The sequence below is a fragment of the Arvicanthis niloticus genome, chromosome 13, assembly GCF_011762505.2.
Source record: "Arvicanthis niloticus isolate mArvNil1 chromosome 13, mArvNil1.pat.X, whole genome shotgun sequence".
NCBI lineage: Eukaryota > Metazoa > Chordata > Mammalia > Rodentia > Muridae > Arvicanthis > Arvicanthis niloticus.
Genome location: NC_047670.1, coordinates 64,058,737 through 64,080,984, shown reverse-complemented (window position 1 = coordinate 64,080,984; position 22,248 = coordinate 64,058,737). Strand labels below are relative to the sequence as shown.

The window sequence follows — 22,248 nt, the reverse complement described above, 5'->3', positions numbered from 1 at the left end:
CACAAAGTGTATCCTGCCAGGTCCAATCAAGCCCTGTCCAACACCCTACTAAAAACATAAAAAAAAAAAAAAAAAAAAAAAAAAAAACAGAAACAAAACAAACAAACAAACAAAATGGCCCCAGCTGGTCCAGCAGTGGGCAGCACAGGGACTGGGAAAAGAGGCAAATGGTGGACAGAGACATGGGGCTCTAGATTCATGTCAGGAATGAACGAGTCTTATTCTTTTCTCCCTGCTGTTTATGTATCATTTAGCTAGCTACTAAAGGCAGCTCTGCAAGCAGAACTTGAACAAGCAGGCTCTTTGGCCCTTTTGAGTTCCTCTTCCTCTACTTACCTGTCCCTGTGGTCTTGTTCTGCTTTGCCAGACATTCCTTCCAGGCCTTATTCTGTGCCTGCACTTTTCCACAATTGTATATAGGTCAGAGTTTGTCCCGAGAAAGGAGCTGCAGACCATCTGGACACTCCCAGGGGCAAATGCTGCTCTGCCAACACACACACACACACACACACACACACACACACACACGGTGTTAATTCAGTGAGCTATGACTTATTTTGTATGCTGTGCTCCCTGTGTATGTGCTATTTTTGCTGTGATAAAGCCTGTGTGTGGTGGACTTCAAACTTTCCATTCTATAATTATTTACTTGATGGAAAAACTGAAGCAAGAATTAGCAGGCCACAGACTATTTGCCCTCTCTTGCAGGTTTGCACAAAAGTCTCTGTTTTGTGTATTTCCTAAAGATTCTCTTGTTTTTGTTTTTCTATCCTTTAAGACAAATTTATTATAAGTACACTGCAAGAGAGAAGCCAATAGTAGGAGTGTCTACTCCTAACACAGATTATATAAATATATAGGTAATATAAAGTAAACATACAAATAAATATTTGGTGATAATTCATAAAATTCCTAAAAAACAATTCTTAGGACTATATATATATAACTTAACCATTTGTTAAGATGGAAAAAATTGCTTCCTAATGAGATACATGTTTATGTTTACATACATTAAATTCTGGCCAGACATTGGTGGCTCATACCTCTAATCTTAAGACTCAGGAAATAGAGGTATCCCAGACCTCTGAGATCAAGACCACCCTGGCCACTCTGCACAATGACTTCCAGGATAGCCATGGTGATACAAAGAAACCCTGTCTCCAAAAACTAAAAGCCAAACAAAAACAGCAAAACATTAAGTTGTGGCTGAATATTTGATACTTTGGGGTCAGAACATCAACATGTTTTCAAAACTGATATTCTTATTTTACAACTTTCAGTGCTGAGAGTATGACTTTAATTATGAAGTACAAACTAGCAGAAATGTGTTTAGAGCCATTTCAGAAACATCTCTTGTCACTGAGACCTTTGGAATTCTTTCTTTCCATAAAGCAGATAAAGTTACTCATGGTTTCCTTTGCTGTCTTCCCAGTCCATTCCTGGAGGAAGGATGGGCAAGAACCTGGCCAGAGACAGAGACCAACTTCACAGAATCACCAATTGTTTCAACAGCGTATGCCACAGTCCCAAATTCTAGCCAAGCCGGCACGGCAACGGGATGTCTGCATGCTATGTGTTTAAAACCAAGGGTACAAGTTAGGTGTCTAATGGTCAGAAACACCTTGAATTCATTATGTCTGGATTTATTTTACATGAATTTCTGGTTATTATTTGTTCAGAAAACTTTACTGTAAACAAATCTTTCGCCAATCCCTCCATTCAGCCAAACTCACTGGGTCACCCATGACTCACAGGTTAAGAAGCCGACCTATAATAAGTCACAAAGGACAAGCTATACCAAGCCAGATCTGACTTCGTTTACTGACAGGAGTAGTTATATAAAAACAAGCTGGAATGATATGGTCTGGCTGCTCTAGTTGGACAGCAGAATCAAGACCACTCTCACCTACAACCTCTACCCAGAAAGCAGAGTTTAGAACTTTTGCCCAGCCTCTAAAGCTAGCCAAAAATAAAATCACCACCTAACATTTCCAGGCTCGTCCAGCTTTTTTACATTGCAACATACCACAATGTTATCACCTACAAAGTTCATTCTCCACAAAGTTCAAGGTCCAAAGTAATGAGGAAGTTAAAATACCCACCTGCACACTAGCCTTCGTGTTTGTTTATCCATCTGTGTCCTGACCCTGTCCCCTCTGCTTCTCCAGTGCTGGGATTACAGGGGAGCTAGCCTACACCTTCAGGCCAGCTCCCACAGCCTGAAGCATGGGATGCCTCTCTGGAACTCTCAGAGGGACATGGAGCCAAACTACCTTGTTGTAAAGTGACAACAGTCCGTGATTTATGGACCTACCAGTCCCCGTCTGCATACTAGATAAGATGGCAGGAAACTTCCTGACAATCCTAAACGTTTTTTTTTTTTTAAGTCGTTTTTCTCTTTTCTTTAGGAGATCAGTCTAGAAACACCTCAGTGGTCTACTTCAAAGATTGTTCTTAAGGCTGCTCTCTGATTGGCTCATCTGCCCAGCCCACCCCCATTAAGTCTCCTAGCAACTCTTTCCTCCTCAGACAGGGTTTCACTATGTAGCCTTGGGAGGCCTGGAATCCAATCTGTAGACTAGACTGTCCTCAAACTCACAGGTAACTAACCACCGATTTCAGTCTCCTGAAGGCTGGGAGTAAAGACTTGCACGACTGCTTTCTTACTTATACACACACATACACACACACAAGCTTCCTCCCTAGGCTTTTAAAACAAAGAAATACCTATTTTTATGTGTATACTTCAGACACACTAGAAGAGGGCATTGGATCACATTATGTGGTTGCTAGGAATTGAACTCAGGACCTTTGGAAGAGAGGTCAATGTTCTTAACCGCTGAGCCACCTCTCCAGCCCCATCTGTCGCTGGACTTGAAAGGGAAGTCTTTAAGATCTCGTATTTCTCTCTCCCTTATTCCGAAACTCATAGCCTTGAGGCCTTTTCATTCTAATAAATCTCATCCTTCAGATGAATTATGAATTGTGTTGGCTTTCTTTCTGGGCTGACCACTAATGTCACACACACCCCCTTCTCTATATTTAACAGGAGTCATAAACACTCTAGAAAGAAAAATCCACCCCATACTGTTTAAGTTCTTGTGTTGGGTCACGTTAGTAGAGCTCATGCGGTCCATGCAGCGCTGGACTCGCAGAACCGATTCCTATTCCGCCTTCTAGCATCACATATACCTGCTGCCTTGTGGAAAGGGGAATCGTTGGAATTTAAGTTTTCATTCTTCCACTCACTTACCCCAAGTGTCAACATAGGCTCGATTACTCTACTCCCTAATTGGGTGTCTCACACAGCAGATGTTATAAAGGAGCCGCAAGCTAACATCATCGTCCATTCATTGGCCAGGGCCTCGCTTGTAAGCTTTGCGGAGCCACTGTCCAACCGCCCACGGCGCTCGGGATTGGCCTACGTCACTTCCTTGGTTCCGGACACAGTCCACGCAGTATCGTGTCTTTGCAGAGACAGACAGGCGTATCGGGCGTGACCAGAGCGCGCCCAACTCAGGGAAAGCTGCCGTGCCTCTCTACCTTGAGCGCCGCAGCCCTGAGGATCGCATCTGGCTTGAAAACAGTCCCAGGACTGCAGCCACGAAGAAAGCCGGGGACAGTCGCGAAGAGCCGAGGACGCCCAGAGACTCTCCCGCTTCCCGGAAGCGGAACCGAGCATACCCGGAAGGAGCTAGCCTCACCTGAAGGTTGCTGAGCACCGGCAGGCGTTAAGCCTAACGGAGTCCGCGTCATGGCTGCAGATGGGACAGGTGTAACCGGAGGAGGGGCTGTCGGCGGCTGCCTGTCCAAGGACGGTTTGCAGGATGCTAAGTGCCCAGAGCCAATCCCCAATCGGCGGCGCGCTTCCTCGCTGTCTCGTGACGCGCAGCGCCGAGCCTATCAGTGGTGCCGGGAGTACCTGGGCGGGGCCTGGCGCCGAGCGCGGCCGGAGGAGCTGAGCGTTTGCCCCGTGAGGTCAGGGGTCAACCTCCCGGCCCTCGAGACACTCCCAGTTCGGTCGCCGTCAGTGCCAGGCGGGGGGAGGAGGCGGGGCCAGGTCTGCAGACTGCTGTGTTGGGACGCGGGGTGGGGTCTCGGGGTCTCCCTTGGGGCATGGGAGGTCCTCCATGGAAGGGTGTCTAGTGTAGGTCCCACCAATCGGGGCGACCTTTGCTGAGCCTGACCTGTATGGATCTGCAGCGGAGGCCTCAGCAACCTGCTCTTCCGATGCTCGCTACCGAACCACGTGCCCAATGTGGGCGGGGAGCCCCGGGAGGTGCTGCTACGCGTGTACGGGGCCATCCTGCAGGTGAGGGGGGAGTAAGGACCGTTAACTTGAAGTGAGTTTAGACATCTGGAGCAAGTGGTGCAGAAAGTGTTGTCTTATTTGTGTAGCTGAATTCGCTGATGCTCTAAAATTCCCAGTCAGTAAGACCAGAAGTCCAAGCTATCATAGAGGAAGAAAACTCTGTTGTGCACCCGTACCCACATACCTCTGGCTCTTTCTGACTTGGGCCCCTTTGCCATACGTCTTCCTTCAGGGTGTAGACTCCTTGGTATTAGAAAGCGTGATGTTCGCCATTCTCGCAGAGAGGTCTCTAGGGCCCCAACTTTATGGAGTGTTTCCAGAGGGCCGCTTGGAACAGTACCTCCCAGTAAGAGCCCAGTTTTTGTTGTTTTTAACCAAGTCTTTACCCTTCCCAATGTCTGCCTTCACATCCCAGATAGGGAAATTTCCCTAAGACCTTGATCTCCTCCCATCCCGTATCCCTTCCCCCTCCCGCCCCAGCCCCCTCACCACCCTGATAGGTTACTGGGTACAGAGCCGGCCATTGAAAACTCAAGAGCTTCGGGACCCAGTGTTGTCAGGAGCCATTGCAACAAAGATGGCCCGTTTCCATGGTATGGAGATGCCCTTCACTAAGGAACCCCGATGGTTGTTTGGGACCATGGAACGGTGAGTTAAATTTGGGAACCATGCTTTTAAACTGAACCTCTAGTTGAGTGGATAGGTGTCCCAGTATCACGGACTCTGTTTCCCAGTCAAATCACAGTGACAGGAAAATGTGGCCCGAGAGTCCATAGGAGAAGGGGGTGGGGAAAGATAGACTGAATGTGTCCTATTTGGGTGGCTTACAGGTACCTAAAGCAGATCCAGGACCTGCCTTCCACTAGCCTTCCCCAGATAAACCTGCTGGAGATGTACAGCCTGAAGGATGAGATGAACAACCTCAGGTGAAGGCGGACAACACAATGGGTGGCACTAGGCATTTATCAGAGTCCTCTCCAGGCTTTGCTGAGGACAGCGCCAGGACCTAGCCAATGAAGGTGGCCGTAGTCACGGGGCCTTATAACCTATGCCTCTCTACCTCTACAGGAAGTTACTAGACGCTACACCGTCACCAGTGGTCTTCTGCCACAATGACATCCAGGAAGGTATGGGAACGCATGCGTCTCTGAGCCCAAGCTGAAGGGGGAAGCGTGCCCTGAGTGACCAAAATCCCCATTCCCCCCAGGAAACATCTTATTGCTCTCAGAACCAAACAGTGATGACAACCTCATGTTAGTTGATTTTGAGTACAGTAGTTATAATTACAGGTAAGTGTGGGAGGGCAGCTCCTGTGGGTCCTGGCAAAACAGGCCAGGCCTTCACCTTCACGTCCCAGCTGCCCATGGACTGAATGTTTGCTCTATCCTCCCAGGGGCTTTGACATTGGGAATCATTTTTGTGAGTGGGTTTATGATTATACTTATGAGGAATGGCCTTTCTACAAAGCAAGACCCACAGACTACCCCACTAGAGAACAGCAGGTATATAGTCTGGAAGTTGGGAAGAGAAAAGCTTTCTGTTTTTTTTGTTTTGTTCGGAAAAGGGCTACAAAGGGTGATATTCCAATCTCCCCAGTTCCTGACTCTTGTCCATTGATCTCAGCTCCGTTTTATTCGCCATTATCTGGCAGAGGTTCAGAAAGGCGAGATCCTCTCAGAAGAGGAGCAGAAGAAACAGGAAGAAGATTTGCTGGTAGAGATCAGTCGGTGAGAAAGGAGGGGAAGGGGGAAGGGGAAATCCTTGTAGAAGAAAGGGAGACTTTAACATGAAGTGTCAGGCTAGAGGTAGAAGACCACACCAGAGGCTAGCAGAGAAGAAGAGTCTCAGTCCAGGCGGGCGAGGATCAGGAAACCAGCAGGGCAGTGGGAACTTTGGAGGCTGAGCAGCCTGGGGGATGGGGTGGGGGGAGCCAGGCAATGTGAAATGGGCTCTTGACTGCAGCTCCCTTCCCCGCCCTCATTCCCTAGGTATGCTCTGGCATCTCACTTTTTCTGGGGTCTGTGGTCCATCCTCCAGGCCTCCATGTCCACTATAGAGTTTGGCTACTTGGTAAGTAAGCCCTACCCTGGGCATGTTGGATGGGGGCTGCGGAGTAGCACTGGTCAGGTCCTCCAGGGAATCTGGGCCGTCCCTGGTGGCTTTGGGCAGAACACTGCTTCCAAGCCTTCTCACTATGCATTATGGATCTCCTTCCTCAGGAATATGCCCAGTCTCGGTTCCAGTTCTACTTCCAGCAGAAGGGGCAGCTGACGAATTTCTCATCATCTTGAGGATCCAACCTCACCTCAGATTTCTCCTGGAGCCTCCAGGGCGGGACCTTGGAGGGAGGGGCAAAGAGCAGAAGACCCCAGAGACTGGGCTGTGCCTCTAAGTGAGACTGTTGTTGAAAGAGCTGACCTCTGTACCCTTTTCTTTAGCACTTGGCCAAGGTGGGCATCTGAGAGCCCCTGGGGCTATGTACTTAAATAAATGAACTTCACAAATACAAACTGAGGAATACAGACTTAAGTGATTTCTGTTGAGTGCCCTGGGCTTAAAAGTGGGAGGGGTCCATCCCACTCATTGAGATCTCCTATCCCATAATACTCCCTGGCTTCTGTTTGGAAGAATCAACTAATGAAGATTGGGCTTATAACAAAAGAGGGGATTTGGGGAAGAGAACTGGAAAGGGATGGGGCAACAGCGGGCCCTGAATGCGATTGCCAACCTTGAGCCCTGGAATTAGGGAAGAGGCTGCACAGCTGACTCCTGGTGACCTTTTCCCTACATTCAGCTATTTTTAGCACTGATGCAACCATGCTCACGTGAGACCCTCCATTCCCCAGTCCCAGACCTTCCAGCAACCTTCAGCAAGCTTGTGGGAAAACTCTACCCACCCTCCCTAGGCGCTCCCCCAAAAGGAGGGTGTTCTGGTTTCCACCCCTATCTGTTTTCTCCACCCCAATTTGGGAGTGGGTGTCAAGTTCCCAGTGAGGACAGGGCGGGGCCGGGCAGGGGTGGCCAGGCCTGAAGGACGTGGGGACATGGGCCAGAGAGGCCAGACCCATACACCGACAGAAGCAAACCTGAGCTGTGAGTTGGGGACCAGCACAGGGAGGCCAGCCGGATCCAGAGCCATTCCATTCCACAACGCCTTACTCTCAGCCAAGCTTTCCGGGCAAGGACAGTGCTGGGGCCACTCGAACCTAGTCTCTGTCTAGGCCCATTCCCTTCCCTGGGCGTCTTACCCAGACCCCAAGCCGCCCTTTGCGGCCCTTGGGGCACCGGGAGTCAGACTCTTGCACCATTGCTGATCAGCCTGCCCGGAACCCCACGAGGGTTCGGTGGCAGCGGCGGTTGGCCAGGCTTGGAAGGGCCCAGCAGGGCGCGTAGCGTTGGGGCACGGGCGGGTTTGGGGGGTGGTCGCATAGGGGACCGGGCAGGGGGTGGGGGAAGCGAGGACCAGATGGGGAGGTGGGGGGCGGAGGCTCAGCTAGAGGTGGCTGGGCGGGGGCGGGGCTGGGCTGGGCACACTAAGCACCTTCTGGCCCTACTCTTAGGTGCTGACTAAACCCCAGGATGGCGGAAGCACACCAGGCAGTAGCTTTCCAGTTCACTGTGACCCCAGATGGGGTCGACTTCCGGCTTAGTCGGGAGGCTCTGAGACACATCTACCTGTCTGGAATCAACTCCTGGAAGAAACGCCTTATTCGAATCAAGGTGTGGGTTGATTCTCCGGGTGGTTCTCCAGGGCCTCTTTTTCCCAGCAGATGCCTAGGCAGAAGCCAGCTGTCAGAAATTGTCCCATTGTCAGCATCTGTCTCTGCTTTTGGCAAGGAGTGCTGGTGGTTGTAGATACCCTCTATCCAGTAGTGCAGAAGCCAGAAGAATGAAGACGTGGTGGGGACATTATAATGTTGGTGTATGGAGGAAGAACACCATGAATAGATGAGGCAAACACCAGGAGCCCTCTCTCAAGACTTCTCAGGGGCCTAGCGACGTTTTCCTGCTCCAGTTGGATACTTGTTTCTTCCTTACAGAATGGCATCCTAAGGGGTGTGTACCCTGGCAGCCCCACCAGCTGGCTGGTTGTTGTCATGGCAACAGTTGGTTCCAACTACTGCAAGATGGACATCTCCATGGGGCTGGTCCATTGCATCCAGAGATGCCTCCCAGAAAGGTAAGGCACCTGGAAGATACAAGTTTCAGGAAGAAGAGCCAGGACAGTTCCCAAGGCCAGGATTCTTGTACTGGACAGATTCAGAAAGGCAGCCATTGGTGGGCAAGTGTCTCTCTCATATAGAGCTACCCATTTCTCAGTTCCAAGGCAGTTTGATACACTCAGACCTGAGTGCACCAGAGAGGTCTTTTCCCATTTCTTCCCCAAGAGAGGGAGTTCACAGTCAACAACTGCACTCAGAATTCCCTGAAGAATGGCCTCAAAGGGATATCCTGAAATCTCCCTCCTTCTCTAATAGGTATGGCCCCTATGGGACCCCACAGACGGAGACACTAATCAGCATGGTCATCTTCTCCACCGGAGTCTGGGCGACAGGCATTTTCTTATTCCGACAAACCCTGAAGCTGCTGCTTTCGTACCATGGGTGGATGTTCGAGATGCACAGCAAGACCAGCCATGCCACCAAGATCTGGGCTGTGAGCAAAAGCACTGGAGGGTGCAGGCATCTGGTTTGAGATCATGGGGAATCTCATTTGGGGTTCCGAGCAAGAAGGGAGAGGAGGACTGACCACTGGTGCTTGTCCTGAGGGAGCTGGGATGGTTCTGAAGGCCTCAGTTGTTGTCTAGTTTGTGCCCGTTCTTCCTGACAGCTCCCTACCCCAACGCTGTGCTCTGTCCCTTTAGATCTGTGTCCGTCTCCTGTCCAGCCGGCGGCCCATGCTCTATAGCTTCCAAACATCACTGCCTAAGCTTCCTGTTCCCAGTGTGCCAGCCACAATTCACCGGGTAAGAGCCTGAGTACCAATGAGCCCAAAATCCTGGATTCAGAGGACCAGTCCAACCCGATAAGGACTGGCTTGAGAAGCATGGGGTCTGGTTGAGGAGAGGTGGCGAGAAGGTTAGGATGGAGGTAGCCCTCTTCATGATAATAATTTGGCTGCACAGTACTTGGATTCTGTGCGGCCCTTATTGGATGATGACGCATATTACCGCATGGAGACATTGGCCAAGGAATTCCAGGACAAGACTGCCCCCAGACTGCAGAAATACCTGGTGCTCAAGTCATGGTGGGCAACTAACTATGTAAGTTTGCCGAGCTGGGCTTGTTCTTCTTATCCACATGTTCTTGATCCAGCCTCCTCAGCTCTAACCTCCAGCCTGTCTATCCACAGGTGAGTGACTGGTGGGAAGAATATGTCTACCTCCGAAGCAGGAGCCCCCTGATGGTGAACAGCAACTATTATGCCATGGTAAGAACCAGAACCTCCTAGGGCTCCCGTGGGCCCAGCTCTGTCCCCAAGCTCTGGAACAGGGATCCCAGAGCCTTTGCGTCAGTATCCATGGGTGAGTGAGGGGTTATAGAGTGAGACCTGAGGGAAAGAAAAAGAGAGAATAACACTGGAGGAACAGTCCAGAACCAGCTTAGGGGAGATGGGATCCTGACAACAGGCAGAATTCTGATGCTGGCCTTAAACTTCCCAGGCTAGCTACAGCACACTCCAGTGCTTCCTAGCCCACGGTCCTCTGGCCTCTCAGGCACAGGTCCTCAGCTCTCTTGACACCATTTTTAGAGCTTCTTTAAAACACACTTTGCTTTTGTCCCTTTGTGGAGCCGGACCACAGGATAAATGGGAGCTTCTTGTGCTCAGGAAGTCCCTGTCTGCCTTACTTCACGTGACTGGTGTCCCCACCATATACCTGTGGACGGGTAGTTGATCTCTCTGCTGCCCGGAGCCCAGTCTCTCCTAGTGCCTAAAGCATACCCTGCTAGCCTGCTAGCCTCCTGGAATTCCCCTCATCCACAAACTATCTTTCTAACACCTTACATCCTGTCCAAATCAAAGATTTGTTCTTCTTTGTTGTTGTCTTGTGGTAGAAACCCTTTGAAGCAAAGTAAGCAGAGTCTGAATGGGCACCGAACAGCTCTGGTCGAAACTGGAGCCTGTTAGTTTATGTTTCTGGAAGAGCACCCTGACGTGACGTTGGTTGGAGCATGGAATGGGGTTACAATGCCTCTGACCCCTGAAAAAGTTTCCTTAGGCTAGTGAGACTCAGGTGACCCCCAGCCAAAGGTCCCCAGCCTACTGCCTCTGCTCCATCCATAGGATTTTGTGCTTATTAAGAACACAAATGTGCAAGCGGCACGTCTGGGAAATGCTGTTCATGCCATGATCATGTATCGCCGAAAACTGGACCGTGAAGAGATCAAGCCAGTGAGTTACATCAGGGATGAGGGGTGGGGTAAGGAAAAGAGGCCTGAATCTAAGCCACACTGGGCCTTCCTCCCAGGTAATGGCACTGGGTATGGTGCCCATGTGTTCCTACCAGATGGAGAGGATGTTCAACACTACACGCATCCCAGGCAAAGAGACAGGTACTGGGCTACAGCCAGGCACCCATGAAAAGGAAGTTGTAGCCATGGCAGCTAGGTGCCCAACTACTATTTGTCTCTAAGCACTCCAGTGTCTCAGGGTCATGAATTTGTGAAAAGTAGTCAGTTTGTGAGAGATTCTAGAGGATCGTTACTTACAGACAGGTGCTGATGCTGCAGCCCCCAAGGGATTCAGAATAGTGGCTCTCCTTCCAGGCCCTCCAAGTGCCTAGGGTGGTAGTCATGAATAAAGAGAAGTGAGATGAACTCTGCTGGGGTAGTGGAACTCAGGAGAAGAGAGCTCATCCCTCATGGCACCTGAGAGGAGGAGGCAGGAGAGACTGGGGCACAGGGACTGGCTTAGACAAAGGAAGCCCCAGGTCAGATGTGTTGCAAATCAGGGTCTGCAGGGACCACCTGGGGGTGGGGAGGAAGGTGTTCCCCTTTCTGGGCTGGAGAGGGGAACTGGTATTCTCTGGGGCCTTGCCTCAGCTGCTTGCCGGCTTCTCTCACAGACTTGCTACAGCACCTCTCAGAGAGCAGGCATGTGGCCGTCTACCACAAAGGCCGCTTCTTCAAGGTTTGGCTCTACGAGGGCTCGCGCCTGCTCAAGCCTCGAGACCTAGAGTTGCAGTTCCAGAGAATCCTAGATGACCCTTCCCCGCCTCAGCCTGGGGAGGAGAAGCTGGCAGCCCTCACCGCAGGAGGAAGGTACCCAGGGTCTGTAGGGAGGGTTTGTCCAGGCCCAGGTGCAAGGCTTCATGAGAAAAAAAAAGCTTGGTCCCACCTTCATCCTAGAACTGAGGGCCAGGGGTGAAACCAAGGCTAAGCACATAAGACACAGTGAAGGACAGTGGTAATAAGGACAGGGGACGCTGGGCAGTGGTGGCGCACGCCTTTAATCCCAGCACTTAGGAGGCAGAGGCAGGCAGATTTCTGAGTTCAAGGCCAGCCTGCTCTATAGGACAGCCAGGGCTATACAGAGAAACCCTGTTTTGAAAAAAAAAAACAAACAAAAAAACCCAAAAAACAAAATGAACAGAGGACATCTTTCAGATTACCCAAGTGGTCCCACCTCATCCTGTCTCCACATTCAGCCTGATCCTAAGAGATATGCTGATTAAAAAAAAAAAAAATCCACATCGGTTCTACTGCTTTCCTTGTATCCCCAGGGTAGAGTGGGCAGAGGCACGTCAGACCTTCTTTAGCTCTGGCAAGAACAAGATGTCTCTGGACGCCATCGAGCGTGCTGCTTTCTTTGTGTCCCTGGATGAAGATTCTCACTGTTACAACCCTGACGACGAGTCCAGCCTGAGCCTCTACGGCAAAGCCTTGCTACACGGTAACTGCTATAACAGGTACGTGTCCTAGACTCATGGGTCAGAGGTTAAGGTTAAAGTTTAGTGGTGACAAGTATAGGCTAGTAGTTAGGGTCAGAAGATTAAGGTAAAAGCCAGGTGCAGAGTTAATAAGTAGGTAGCATTATTTAGAGGTAAGGTGGTAATAGTTAAGGTTGGACATTGGAGGTTAAGAATAGAAATTAGGGGGCTGAAGAGATGGCTCCGCAGGTTAAGAGCACTTACTGTTCTTCTAGTGGACCTGGGTTCAATTCCCAGCACCCACATGGCAGCTAACAACTGTCTGTAACTCCAAAATCTAACACCCTCATGTGGACATACATGCAGGCAAAACACCAATACATATAAAATAGAAATAAACTCTTTTTAAAAAAGAAGAAGGCCAGGCAGTGGTGGCACACGCCTTTAATCCCAGCACTTGGAAGGCAGAGGCAGGCGGCTTTCTGAGTTCGAGGCCAACCTGGTCTACAGAGTGAGTTCCAGGACAGCCAGGGCTACACAGAGAAACCTTGTCTCTAAAAAAAAAAAAAAAGAAGAAGAAGAAGACTAGAGATTAGCAGAGCCATTGGGATAGCTCAGTGGGTAATGGTACCTGCTGCTAAGGCCTATGACCTGAGTTCAAACCCAGGGACCCCAGTGGTAGAATGAGAAAGCCAGCTCCCAAAATTTGTCCTTTGACACCACACAGGCATGTGCACACACACACAAACAAGGGTAATTTAAAACATTTTAAAGAACAGTAGAGGTTTGAGGTTAAGTTCTGGGTTCATACATGGAATTGAATCACGAGTGTTGGCAGTATATGGGCTGGAGAGCTGTCTAATTTGGGTCTATCCTGATCTACTCCTACAGGTGGTTTGACAAATCTTTCACTCTTATCTCCTGCAAGAATGGCCTATTGGGCCTCAACACAGAACACTCCTGGGCAGATGCTCCCATCATTGGGCACCTCTGGGAGGTAAAGCCCTGGACAGGGCACCTTCGGGGCAGCTTCCTGTGATGAAGCTTGTCTCTCAAGTTTGGTTTTATTCCTGCAGTTCGTCCTGGGCACTGACACCTTTCACCTGGGCTACACAGAGACAGGACACTGTGTGGGTGAGCCAAACACCATGTTGCCACCACCTCAGCGGCTGTCATGGGACATTCCTGCGCAGGTATACAGACTAGAAATAGGCAGGTTAGGTCTCACCCTCAGGATGAAGGGACAAGAGCATCTCAGGGTGCTGTGTGGGCCACAGGGAAAGCAGAGACCCCGGGGGTTGTCTGGCTAGAGAAAGACTGAGATCTGCAATGGGCTCATACTACCCGATAGCTAGTGCCTGCCTGCCTCCTCTCCACCAGGCTCAGCATGGCCTCATGCTGAATCTTCCCAAGCTGTCATTTGTGTGTCCTGAAGCTATTGGGCTGACTCCACCTTTCACTGTCACCTAAACCTTACACCTTCTTAGATCTAGAGGCCTCCTTGGAGGACTTTGCCCTCAACTGACCCCTTTCCACGTCTTGGCAGTGCCAGGCAGCCGTCGAGAATTCGTACCGAGTAGCCAAGGCACTGGCCGATGATGTGGAGTTATACTGCTTCCGGTTCTTACCTTTCGGCAAAGGCCTCATCAAGAAGTGTCGGACCAGCCCCGATGCCTTTGTGCAGATTGCCCTACAGCTGGCTCATTTCCGGGTAGGAGCTTCTGAAAGCTGCTGAGTGTGCAGGGGATCCTCAGGGTCCGCCTGCTTGATTCACCCTGCTGTGTACCCCAGGACAAAGGCAAGTTCTGCCTGACTTACGAGGCCTCAATGACAAGAATGTTCCGAGAGGGGCGGACTGAGACCGTGCGTTCCTGTACCAGCGAGTCCTCAGCCTTTGTGCAGGCCATGATGAAGGGGTCTCATAAGGTGAGCCCCACATACCTAGTTCCTCTTCCTCTTTCACCCCTGTGTACTCCAAGAGCCTAGGCCACTTTACCCCTCTGCTTTTGATCTCCAGAAACAAGACCTCCAAGATCTCTTCCGGAAAGCTTCTGAAAAACACCAGAACATGTACCGCCTAGCCATGACAGGGGCCGGGATCGACAGACACCTCTTCTGCCTTTATGTCGTCTCCAAGTACTTAGGGGTTAAATCTCCTTTCCTGGCTGAGGTCAGTAAAGTCATTGGGTGTGACCTCTGTCCCCTTGCCTTTAGGCCCAGACCAAGCCCTTCTTTCAATAGGGCTCTGTGGAATTAATGTCCTTATGAGGGAAAGCTGACAAATGTGTGTTCTGCCAGACGGTGACGATATTTGTGGGAAGCATGAAAATGGGCTCAGGCCAAGGAGGGGCAAGTTAGATGAGACTCGGGCAGCCTGGGAGAGTTTACACGGACACTGGGGTTTTCAAATCAACCACAGAGGCCTAAGGAACAGCAGTAGTTAAGTCCTACGCCACACATGTCTATTTCTGTGCCCTCAAGTAGTGCCTTTTATATTTTGATTTTGGTTGTTTGGTTGTTTGGTTGGTTGGTTAATTGTTTGTAAGATAGGGTTTGTCTGTGTAGCCGAGGCTATCCTGGAACTCACTCTGTAAACTCAGAGACCCACCCGCCTCTGCCTACCAAGTTCTGGGACTAAAGGCATGCACCACCACCAGCCAGTTTGTGTTTTGGATCATCTTGTTGGTTTATTTAAGACAGAGTTTTATTAAGTAAGTAGCTTTGACTGGCCTGGAATTCAGGCTGACCTTGAACACACAAATGATCCTCCTACCTCTGCCTCCTGAGTATTGGGATCAGAGGCGCTTGCCACCATGCCTGGCCGAGCGCCTTTATTGAAGTAGTTCTGTCACTATCCGTAGGACAGGTGCACACTGAGTGTTCAATGTCTGACAGGCTCTACCTTCCTGTTACAGGTGCTTTCAGAACCCTGGAGCCTCTCCACCAGCCAGATCCCCCAGTTCCAGATCTGCATGTTTGACCCAAAGCAGTACCCCAATCATCTGGGTGCTGGAGGTGGCTTTGGTCCCGTGAGTCCCCCAGGAGGGTGGTGGCTGGCAATACTGGGGACCCTGGAGTTTCAGTTTAGAGGTGCAGGGCCTCCACCAGGTGACACAGGTACCGAGCACTTTATTTAGAGACCTATGCAGAATGTAAAATGATAGCTGCTGAGCCAGGCAGGCAGGTACAAGAACCCACCCATTTCATGTGCCTGGCCAGGGAGGCATCACCATGCCCAAGGCTAGCTTCCAGGGGACAAGCAAACACACTGGGCCCTGCAGAAATGGATTCATCTGAGTAGAACAGTTCTTCCCCCACAGAACATTTGCATGAGCTACTCTGTCAGAAGGCTAGAGACTGTCCCAGAGAGGGTTGGGGTGATCTCTACTGTGAGCCCCTGAGTCCTAGACCTGCAAACACAGAGGGCAGCATCCTTTACATGAAATAGAAGTTCCAGACTTGGAACCAAAGGCACAGTCCTTTGGTTTGCATACAACTTCCCAGATTAGGAGAGTGGATGCTGATCTCAAGAATGCAGTAACCCACATGGGACCTTTTCCTGTGAGTCTGTGGGAAGGGAAATACGTCAGCTCATTTGCTGGGTCTCATTTGCTTCTTGTCCTCAGGTGGCAGATGATGGCTACGGGGTTTCTTACATGATTGCAGGGGAAAACACTATGTTCTTCCATGTTTCCAGCAAGTTCTCAAGTTCAGAGACGGTGAGTCTCCCCTGTTCCCATTTGGGGTTGTCCCAAGAAGAGGTGCTATCTGGGATAACCCAGAAGCATGTTCCACCTCTAGGTGGGCAGGAGGGGGGGAGTCTGCTTGTGGACCCAGTGAGTACAGAAGGGTGGGAGCTATCCTGAAAGTGTGTCTAAGCCCTTGGTCCCCACAGAACGCCCAGCGATTTGGGAACCACATCCGACAAGCACTGCTGGACATCGCTGAGCTTTTCAAAATTTCCAAGACTGACAGCTGAGGACAAGAGAAACACCAGCTGCCCTTTGGTCCCCACCTGGTGGAGGAAGAGGTCTGTGGCCAGTTCACAGGCATGAGGGGTGGCATGTACACATGCCCAGTTCTGAGAGCATCTCTTGGTGGCAGGGGCTCCCCAGGCAGACACTGCTCCTTTAAGGCCCAGTTGGAGGTGGGATTGGAGCAGCGAGGGAATTTTGATTTTTTTTTTTTTTTTGGTCTTGGTAGATACTAATAAAAATAAGGCTGTATAATTATCTCTCGGCCCTTAGGTGCCTATGTTTTGTTAGAGAACTATAAGACCCTTTCCTGCCCCAGCTCAGGCTAAGACAGTGGCGATGGAAGGGGTAGGAAAATGTTCATAATGGCTTCTTACCTGCTTTGAAATATGAATAATGTGGACTTTGAGAGTGCTGTCCAACCTCTCATGTGCACTTGGAATAAATTCTTACTTTAGAACCTTTACCTACTCCATGGGACTACCTCTGTTTGTCTGCCAGGAAGTGGGACCCAGATGTCTACTTTATTCATTGACATTCCTTCTGTACCAATCTGGGCCAGAGGGCAACTCTACAGGACATCCTCCCAGGCCTGAGGCCAGACTGTCAAGTGATCATATCTGTGAGGGCACACAGGGCACCCTATAGCAACAAGCGACTTCCGTCTTGGGTACTTTCTTTTTGAAATAACATCCAACCCAGTTGGACATGATGGCTAAACACCATTTAGGCTTGCCTTTGATACTTCTGAAGTGATAGTACCTTGCACTTTAGCAGGATGAGGCAGGAGGATTGCCAAGAGTTCAAGGATAGTCTGAGCTGCAGAGTGAAACCCTGTCAAAGAAAGAAACAGAAAGAGCAAACCAATAATCATCTCTTGTGAAAGCATCAGTAGCCCTCAGTAACTCTAGCCGCACACTTGAATGGGCTAAGACTCTGCGCTCTCCAGGCACTAAGAACCCACAAGCAAATCAGACTTAAGAGATCACATTTGTTGAACACAGGTATGATCCTGTTCTGGAAACTCAGTGATGAACAGGAGGCTCTCTGTGTCTATGCAGAATTCACTACTAGAAGAGGCGAGTATGAGTGCAGGACAGTGCAGCTGATGGATATTTTTAGAATGACCCACTTAGCAAGTGTTTGCTGGATGCCCATGGTGTGCAAGGCAAGTGAACTAACAGTGAACAAAATTAGCAAGCAGCCCTTCCTTTGGCACTCGAGTAAGGGACACAGATAAGGACTAAGAGTGTACACGGTGTACCAAGCCAAACGTAAGTTAGTGGTCAGGCAAAGGGAAATGAAGGGACAGACAAATGCAAGAGGGCAATTTCAAATGATGGTAAAAGCAGGTCTTTTAAAGTGAGGCTGCCAGCGTACAGAGAAGATGGAGATAGGAATAAGCCATGTTCTCCCTGTCTTTCGTGTCTCAAACTTGAAGGCAGAGCATCCCCAGACAAAGGGGACAGACAGAGCCAAAGGTGTACGTTGAGAAATAGCTGTTGTAAAGGATTAGCACATGACAGACAGCCTGTGGCTGATGTACAGGCAGAGAGCAGGAGGACAGACAGACCAAGACCGAAGGCCTGATTCTGTCTTCTTCAGATGATGGGATAGTGAGTTTCTTCTGGCCAACCAGGATGGTATAGCCAAATAACATGCAGTCATAGGAGAATCAGGAGGCCTGTCTAGAAGCGGTGGCCAGGATGGCAGAGGGAAGAAATGGCAGAGCTTACACTAAGGCAGTGCCATACACAGGACGAGAAAACCAGGAGACTCTTAAAGGTAAGACCAACAAGCCTAATAAGATCTCAGAGAAATCTCACTTAAAAAAATTATTGTGTTAAAATGTTTTAGATTTTCTTAATGAGTGATCAATGGCAGGTATGCATGTGCATGTATCATGTATGTCTGGTGCTATGGGATCTAGAATTAGATATCAGATTCCTTGGGGGTGTTAGAAACCAAATCCAGGTCCTCCACAAAATCAAGTGCTCTTAACCATTGTGCCATCTCTCCAGCCCCCAAATTATTACATTTTTATTTTGTATGTATGTGTGGGCACATGCATGCTACTACATATGTGTGGAGATCAGAGGACAACTTTATAAGAGCTGATTCTCTCTTCCAACCATGTGGTTCTAAGGATCGAAGTCAGGTTGTCAGGTTTAGCAGCAGACACCTTCGCTGGCTGGGCCATCCATGTTCCTACCCTGTAATCCACTTTTCAGAATTATTATCTTGAATAATATGGCACAAGACATTAAAACATCAAATCTAATGTCTGTAAGAAATAATCTGTGAAGGGATGGGAATGTGACTCAGCTGACAGAGAGCCTGACCAGTATGTGTGAAGCTCTGGATTTGGTCCCCAAGACCATGTAAACCAAGGATGATCGTGTGTGTGTGGCTGCATAGTTTGAGGCCACTGGAGTTATTTACAAAGGAGGAGAGGAAAGAAGAGGAAAGAAAAGAGAAAATTGTTTTAAAATGTCTCATAGGTTCTTAGAATATAAATTTAAAGCTGAGAAAAGTCTAGGCTCTTTATAAAAAAAGTTATTATAGCATATTATAATAATATGAAGGAGAAGGAGGAAGAGGGGAGGAGAAGGGGGGAGGAGTGGGGAGGGAAGGAGATTTAATAGCAGGTGGGGCTGGAGAGATGAGATGGCTCAGTAGTTAGGAGCACTGGCTGTTCAAATTCCCAGTGCCCACATGGCAGCTCAAACCTGTCCATAATTCCAATTCCAGAGGATCTAACACACTAAAACAGATATACATTCAGGAAAACCACCAATGCACATAAAAATAAATAAATCTTTAAAACAACAACTTAATAGCACATAAGAGGATCCCCAGAGCAGAAGTTCTTAATGTCTTCTGAGTCTCCATGAACTTTAAATGTACAAATATATTGGGCTGGAGAGATGGCTCAGTGGTTAAGAGCAGGTCCTGAGTTCAATCCCCAGGAACCACGTGGTGGCTCATAACCATTTGTAATGGGATCTGATGCCATCTTCTGGTATGCATGAATAGAGCAACATTACATACATAACATTTTTTTTTAAAGCATAAATATGCTCACAGAAGGTTGCATTCCATGCTAGAGCATCCTCCTTGAACTTCCAAAATACTTCCACAGACTTCTTTCTAATGGGCCCATGTTACCTCCTGTGAAGAAGTGTCTAGGTTTCAATATATTCAGCCAACATCAGTTCACCTGGTCTGGGAAAACTGAACAGGAAATCTCCAACAAGCTGGTTTGTAACTCATGTTAAAATTCAGTCACTAAAGTTCTTAGATCAAATCTGTTCTTTGTTAAAGTGAGAGCAAAGTAATGCAAAAGTCAACGCATAAGGCTCCAGCAACCGCCCGCCTGACCTGAATATGCACCAGTAAGTCCTATGTGCTTGGAAGTTCGCTTTAGTAAAGACTTCAGCTTTGGAGCTGGAGAGTTAGCTTGCAGATCATAAGCCCAGTCTTTTATTTTACATATCAATCCAGTCATTTACTCCAGGTTCCCTTTTGAAAACACCTGTTGCCCTTGCAGAGGACCCAGGTTCAGTTGCCAGCACCCACTTGGTAACTCACAACCATCTGTAACTCCAATCCCAGGGGATCTGACACCCTCTTCTGACCTCTACAGGTATCATGCATGACGAAGCATGCATACTTCATGTCAAAACACTCATTCACATAAAATAGCAAAATAAATCTAAAAAAACAAACAACAAACAAAACAAAACAAAACAAAACAAAAAAAAAACCTTCAGCTTTAACAAAGGCTAATCTCACTGCCCAGTACTTAAAAGTAGAAGACTCTAAGAAATGCAGTCATGCTGTATGCCTAGGATATAATAGGAACATAGGGGGACAGTCTGTTGGTGTAAGATACATACCAGCATGGGCCATACCCGGCAGATCCTCTGGGCTTCCTGAAAGCTCAAACTTTCATCTCTGGCTTCTGCAAGACTTTTCAGATAGCACAACTCATTCCCACAGATACTCACACCACTCACATTCCACCTGAGCCGACCTCCCTTTCCTCTTCATTTCCTCCACAGAAACCAGCCCATCTGTACCTTTATACTTTGCTCTTGCTATGCTTTCTGCCCAGGATCTTGGCTCCCTTTCTTTTTCTTTTTGTTTGTTTGTTTGTTTGTTTGTTTTTTTGTTTGTTTTTTTTTTGTTTTTTTTTTTTCGAGACAGGGTTTCTCTGTGTAGTCCTGGCTGTCCTGGAACTCACTCTGTAGACCAGGCTGGCCTCAAACTCAGAAATCCGCCTGCCTCTGCCTTCCAAGTGCTAGGATTAAAGGCGTGCGCCACCACTGCCCGGCTGGCTATCCCTTTCTTTTTCCTTAGCTGACTTCATTCCCACCAGAGTTAATTGAGATTCATGACATTTTTCTGAAGTGTGATAACAGAAGTCAGGGGTGAACTGTTTATGTGGTTGAAAATGATTGGAAGTTTGAAAGGTTACTCAGGTTGAAAAAGGACAGTCAGAAAACCAGGCTCAGAAGAGAGGCAGGATGAGCCTAACGGTATCTGGAGGGATTTGATTAAACAGGGTTCTTCTTAATAAACAATAAATGGACAGGGAGGTGGTGGCACATACCTTTAATCCCAGCACTCAGAAGACAGAGGCACTCAGATCTCTAAATTCAAGGCCAGCCTGGTCTACAGAGTGAGCTCCAGGACAGCCAGGGATACACAGAAAAGCACTGTCTCGCCGGGCGGTGGTGGCGCATGCCTTTAATCCCAGCACTTGGGAGGCAGAGGCAGGCGGATTTCTGAGTTCGAGGCCAGCCTGGTCTACTGAGTGAGTTCCAGGACAGCCAAGGCTATACAGAGAAACCTTGTCTTGAAAAACCAAAAAAAGAGAAAAGCACTGTCTCAAAAACAAAACAAAATAAAACCAAAACCAACCAATGAACGGATGTTTACTATGTCTATGTCCAGACCAGCCCGGTCTTGGAGAGCAGTTCTGAGAGGAGGGGAATCTGGGAGCAGTGAAACAATGAAACAAATCACTCAGAGTCACATCGTGGGTCCAAGCTAGTAGCTTATGTTCTGCTGGGGACAGCTTTCCAGATTGCTTTCTCTGAAGATCTCCAGACAGCTAGCTAGCTAGCTCTCTCTCTCTCTCTCTCTCTCTCTCTCTCTCTCTCTCTCTCTCTCTCTCTCTCTCCTGCTCGAGATGGTTCTCCTAGCAGTTTTCTCTTGCTATTCTAAAAAATGTTTCTCTGGACAGCTCATCGCTTGCAGATCATAAGCCCAGCCTTTTATTTTACACATCATTCCAGTCATTTACTCAAGGTTTCCTTTTGATTATCCTGTAAATCAGCATCCCATGATTCTTAGGGGACAGCAAGCACATTTATTTTTTAATATTGTAAAAGAATTCAGAGATCTTCCTGCCTCTCTTAAGCACAGACAGTAAGCTACCTGGGTGGGATCCTTCCCTGAATTTTCCATTTCTACCACACCTGGGCCTAACCTTGTTCTGTCCCAGGCCAACCCCGAACTCAAGAATCTGCCTGCCTTTGAATCCTTCCGACAAGCTGGCTCATAGTGCAGCTCCCTTTGTTTTTTTAGATTCGTGAAGCCATATATATATATATATATATATATATATATATATATATATAATTCATATTGCATCCTTAGCTTTTGCATGGTTAAGAAACTATATACTTGCAAACTCATGTTTTTAAGAGTTCTTTTCCACAGCTTTAGGGGTTGTCCTGAAGGTCCTAGCATTCACTATTTTCCTGAGACATTAGCCATACCTTCACCTCCTGGACTCTGCTGCCTCTGATTTTCATGAAGTCATTAACATTAACAGGGAGGACATTCCTTGAAGGAGGAACGTAAAAATATATACAGTATTATACAAACCAGCCTTACACCCACAGCAGCTGTCGACACCCATGGAGGCCCACGCCCTGTTGGCCGCCCCGGAGGCAGGAGCCATGTCATTCTACTCCCACCAGGGCCATGCCAGACCCAGCATGTCCAGAAATATTTGTCTCAACCCTGCATGTTTTCCTTTCAGGCAATCTGCTAAAGATAAGAATCCTAAAGAGAAAAAT

At 48.6% G+C, this 22,248-nt stretch overlaps 2 protein-coding genes across 8 annotated transcripts; both read left to right on the top strand.

Annotated features, from left to right (window-relative positions):
- Positions 1-3,448: 3,448 nt before the first annotated feature.
- Chkb (choline kinase beta) lies at positions 3,449-6,826 on the top strand. Of its 7 annotated transcripts, none has more exons than XM_034516351.2 (11): positions 3,449-3,978; positions 4,204-4,312; positions 4,545-4,658; positions 4,827-4,960; positions 5,143-5,238; positions 5,381-5,439; positions 5,520-5,601; positions 5,706-5,814; positions 5,936-6,039; positions 6,301-6,382; positions 6,532-6,826. In XM_034516351.2, the coding sequence occupies exons 1-11, from the start codon at positions 3,755-3,757 to the stop codon at positions 6,601-6,603; spliced, it is 1,185 nt and encodes a 394-aa protein (XP_034372242.1). In that variant the 5' UTR covers positions 3,449-3,754; the 3' UTR covers positions 6,604-6,826. The 7 variants fall into 7 exon arrangements, 5 of the variants coding, with proteins under 5 accessions (XP_034372242.1, XP_034372241.1, XP_076768014.1 ...); XR_013103420.1 differs by having other exon boundaries at positions 3,611-4,060; positions 4,813-4,960; positions 5,964-6,039; positions 6,532-6,593; XM_076911898.1 differs by having other exon boundaries at positions 3,611-4,060; positions 4,813-4,960.
- A 138-nt stretch (positions 6,827-6,964) lies between these two features.
- Cpt1b (carnitine palmitoyltransferase 1B) lies at positions 6,965-16,629 on the top strand. Its single transcript, XM_034516347.1, has 19 exons — positions 6,965-7,405; positions 7,873-8,032; positions 8,353-8,492; positions 8,791-8,968; positions 9,177-9,278; positions 9,438-9,575; positions 9,665-9,742; positions 10,598-10,705; positions 10,782-10,866; positions 11,379-11,574; positions 12,036-12,221; positions 13,074-13,179; positions 13,259-13,375; positions 13,729-13,893; positions 13,974-14,108; positions 14,200-14,352; positions 15,098-15,211; positions 15,809-15,901; positions 16,078-16,629. Exons 2-19 carry the CDS (start codon positions 7,892-7,894, stop codon positions 16,159-16,161), a joined length of 2,319 nt encoding a protein of 772 aa, XP_034372238.1. The 5' UTR covers positions 6,965-7,405; positions 7,873-7,891; the 3' UTR covers positions 16,162-16,629.
- The last annotated feature ends 5,619 nt before the right edge of the window (positions 16,630-22,248 follow it).

Bases quoted from the DNA above. Each gene is read 5' to 3' on its own strand.
- Chkb (XM_076911897.1), top strand. From the start codon at position 3,755: ATGGCTGCAGATGGGACAGGTGTAACCGGAGGAGGGGCTGTCGGCGGC. The intron at 5,239-5,380 runs GTGAAGGCGGAC...CTACCTCTACAG, and splicing joins GATGAGATGAACAACCTCAG to GAAGTTACTAGACGCTACAC. The intron at 5,440-5,519 runs GTATGGGAACGC...CATTCCCCCCAG, and splicing joins CCACAATGACATCCAGGAAG to GAAACATCTTATTGCTCTCA.
- Cpt1b (XM_034516347.1), top strand. From the start codon at position 7,892: ATGGCGGAAGCACACCAGGCAGTAGCTTTCCAGTTCACTGTGACCCCA. The intron at 9,576-9,664 runs GTAAGTTTGCCG...GTCTATCCACAG, and splicing joins CATGGTGGGCAACTAACTAT to GTGAGTGACTGGTGGGAAGA. The intron at 13,180-13,258 runs GTAAAGCCCTGG...TTATTCCTGCAG, and splicing joins TCATTGGGCACCTCTGGGAG to TTCGTCCTGGGCACTGACAC.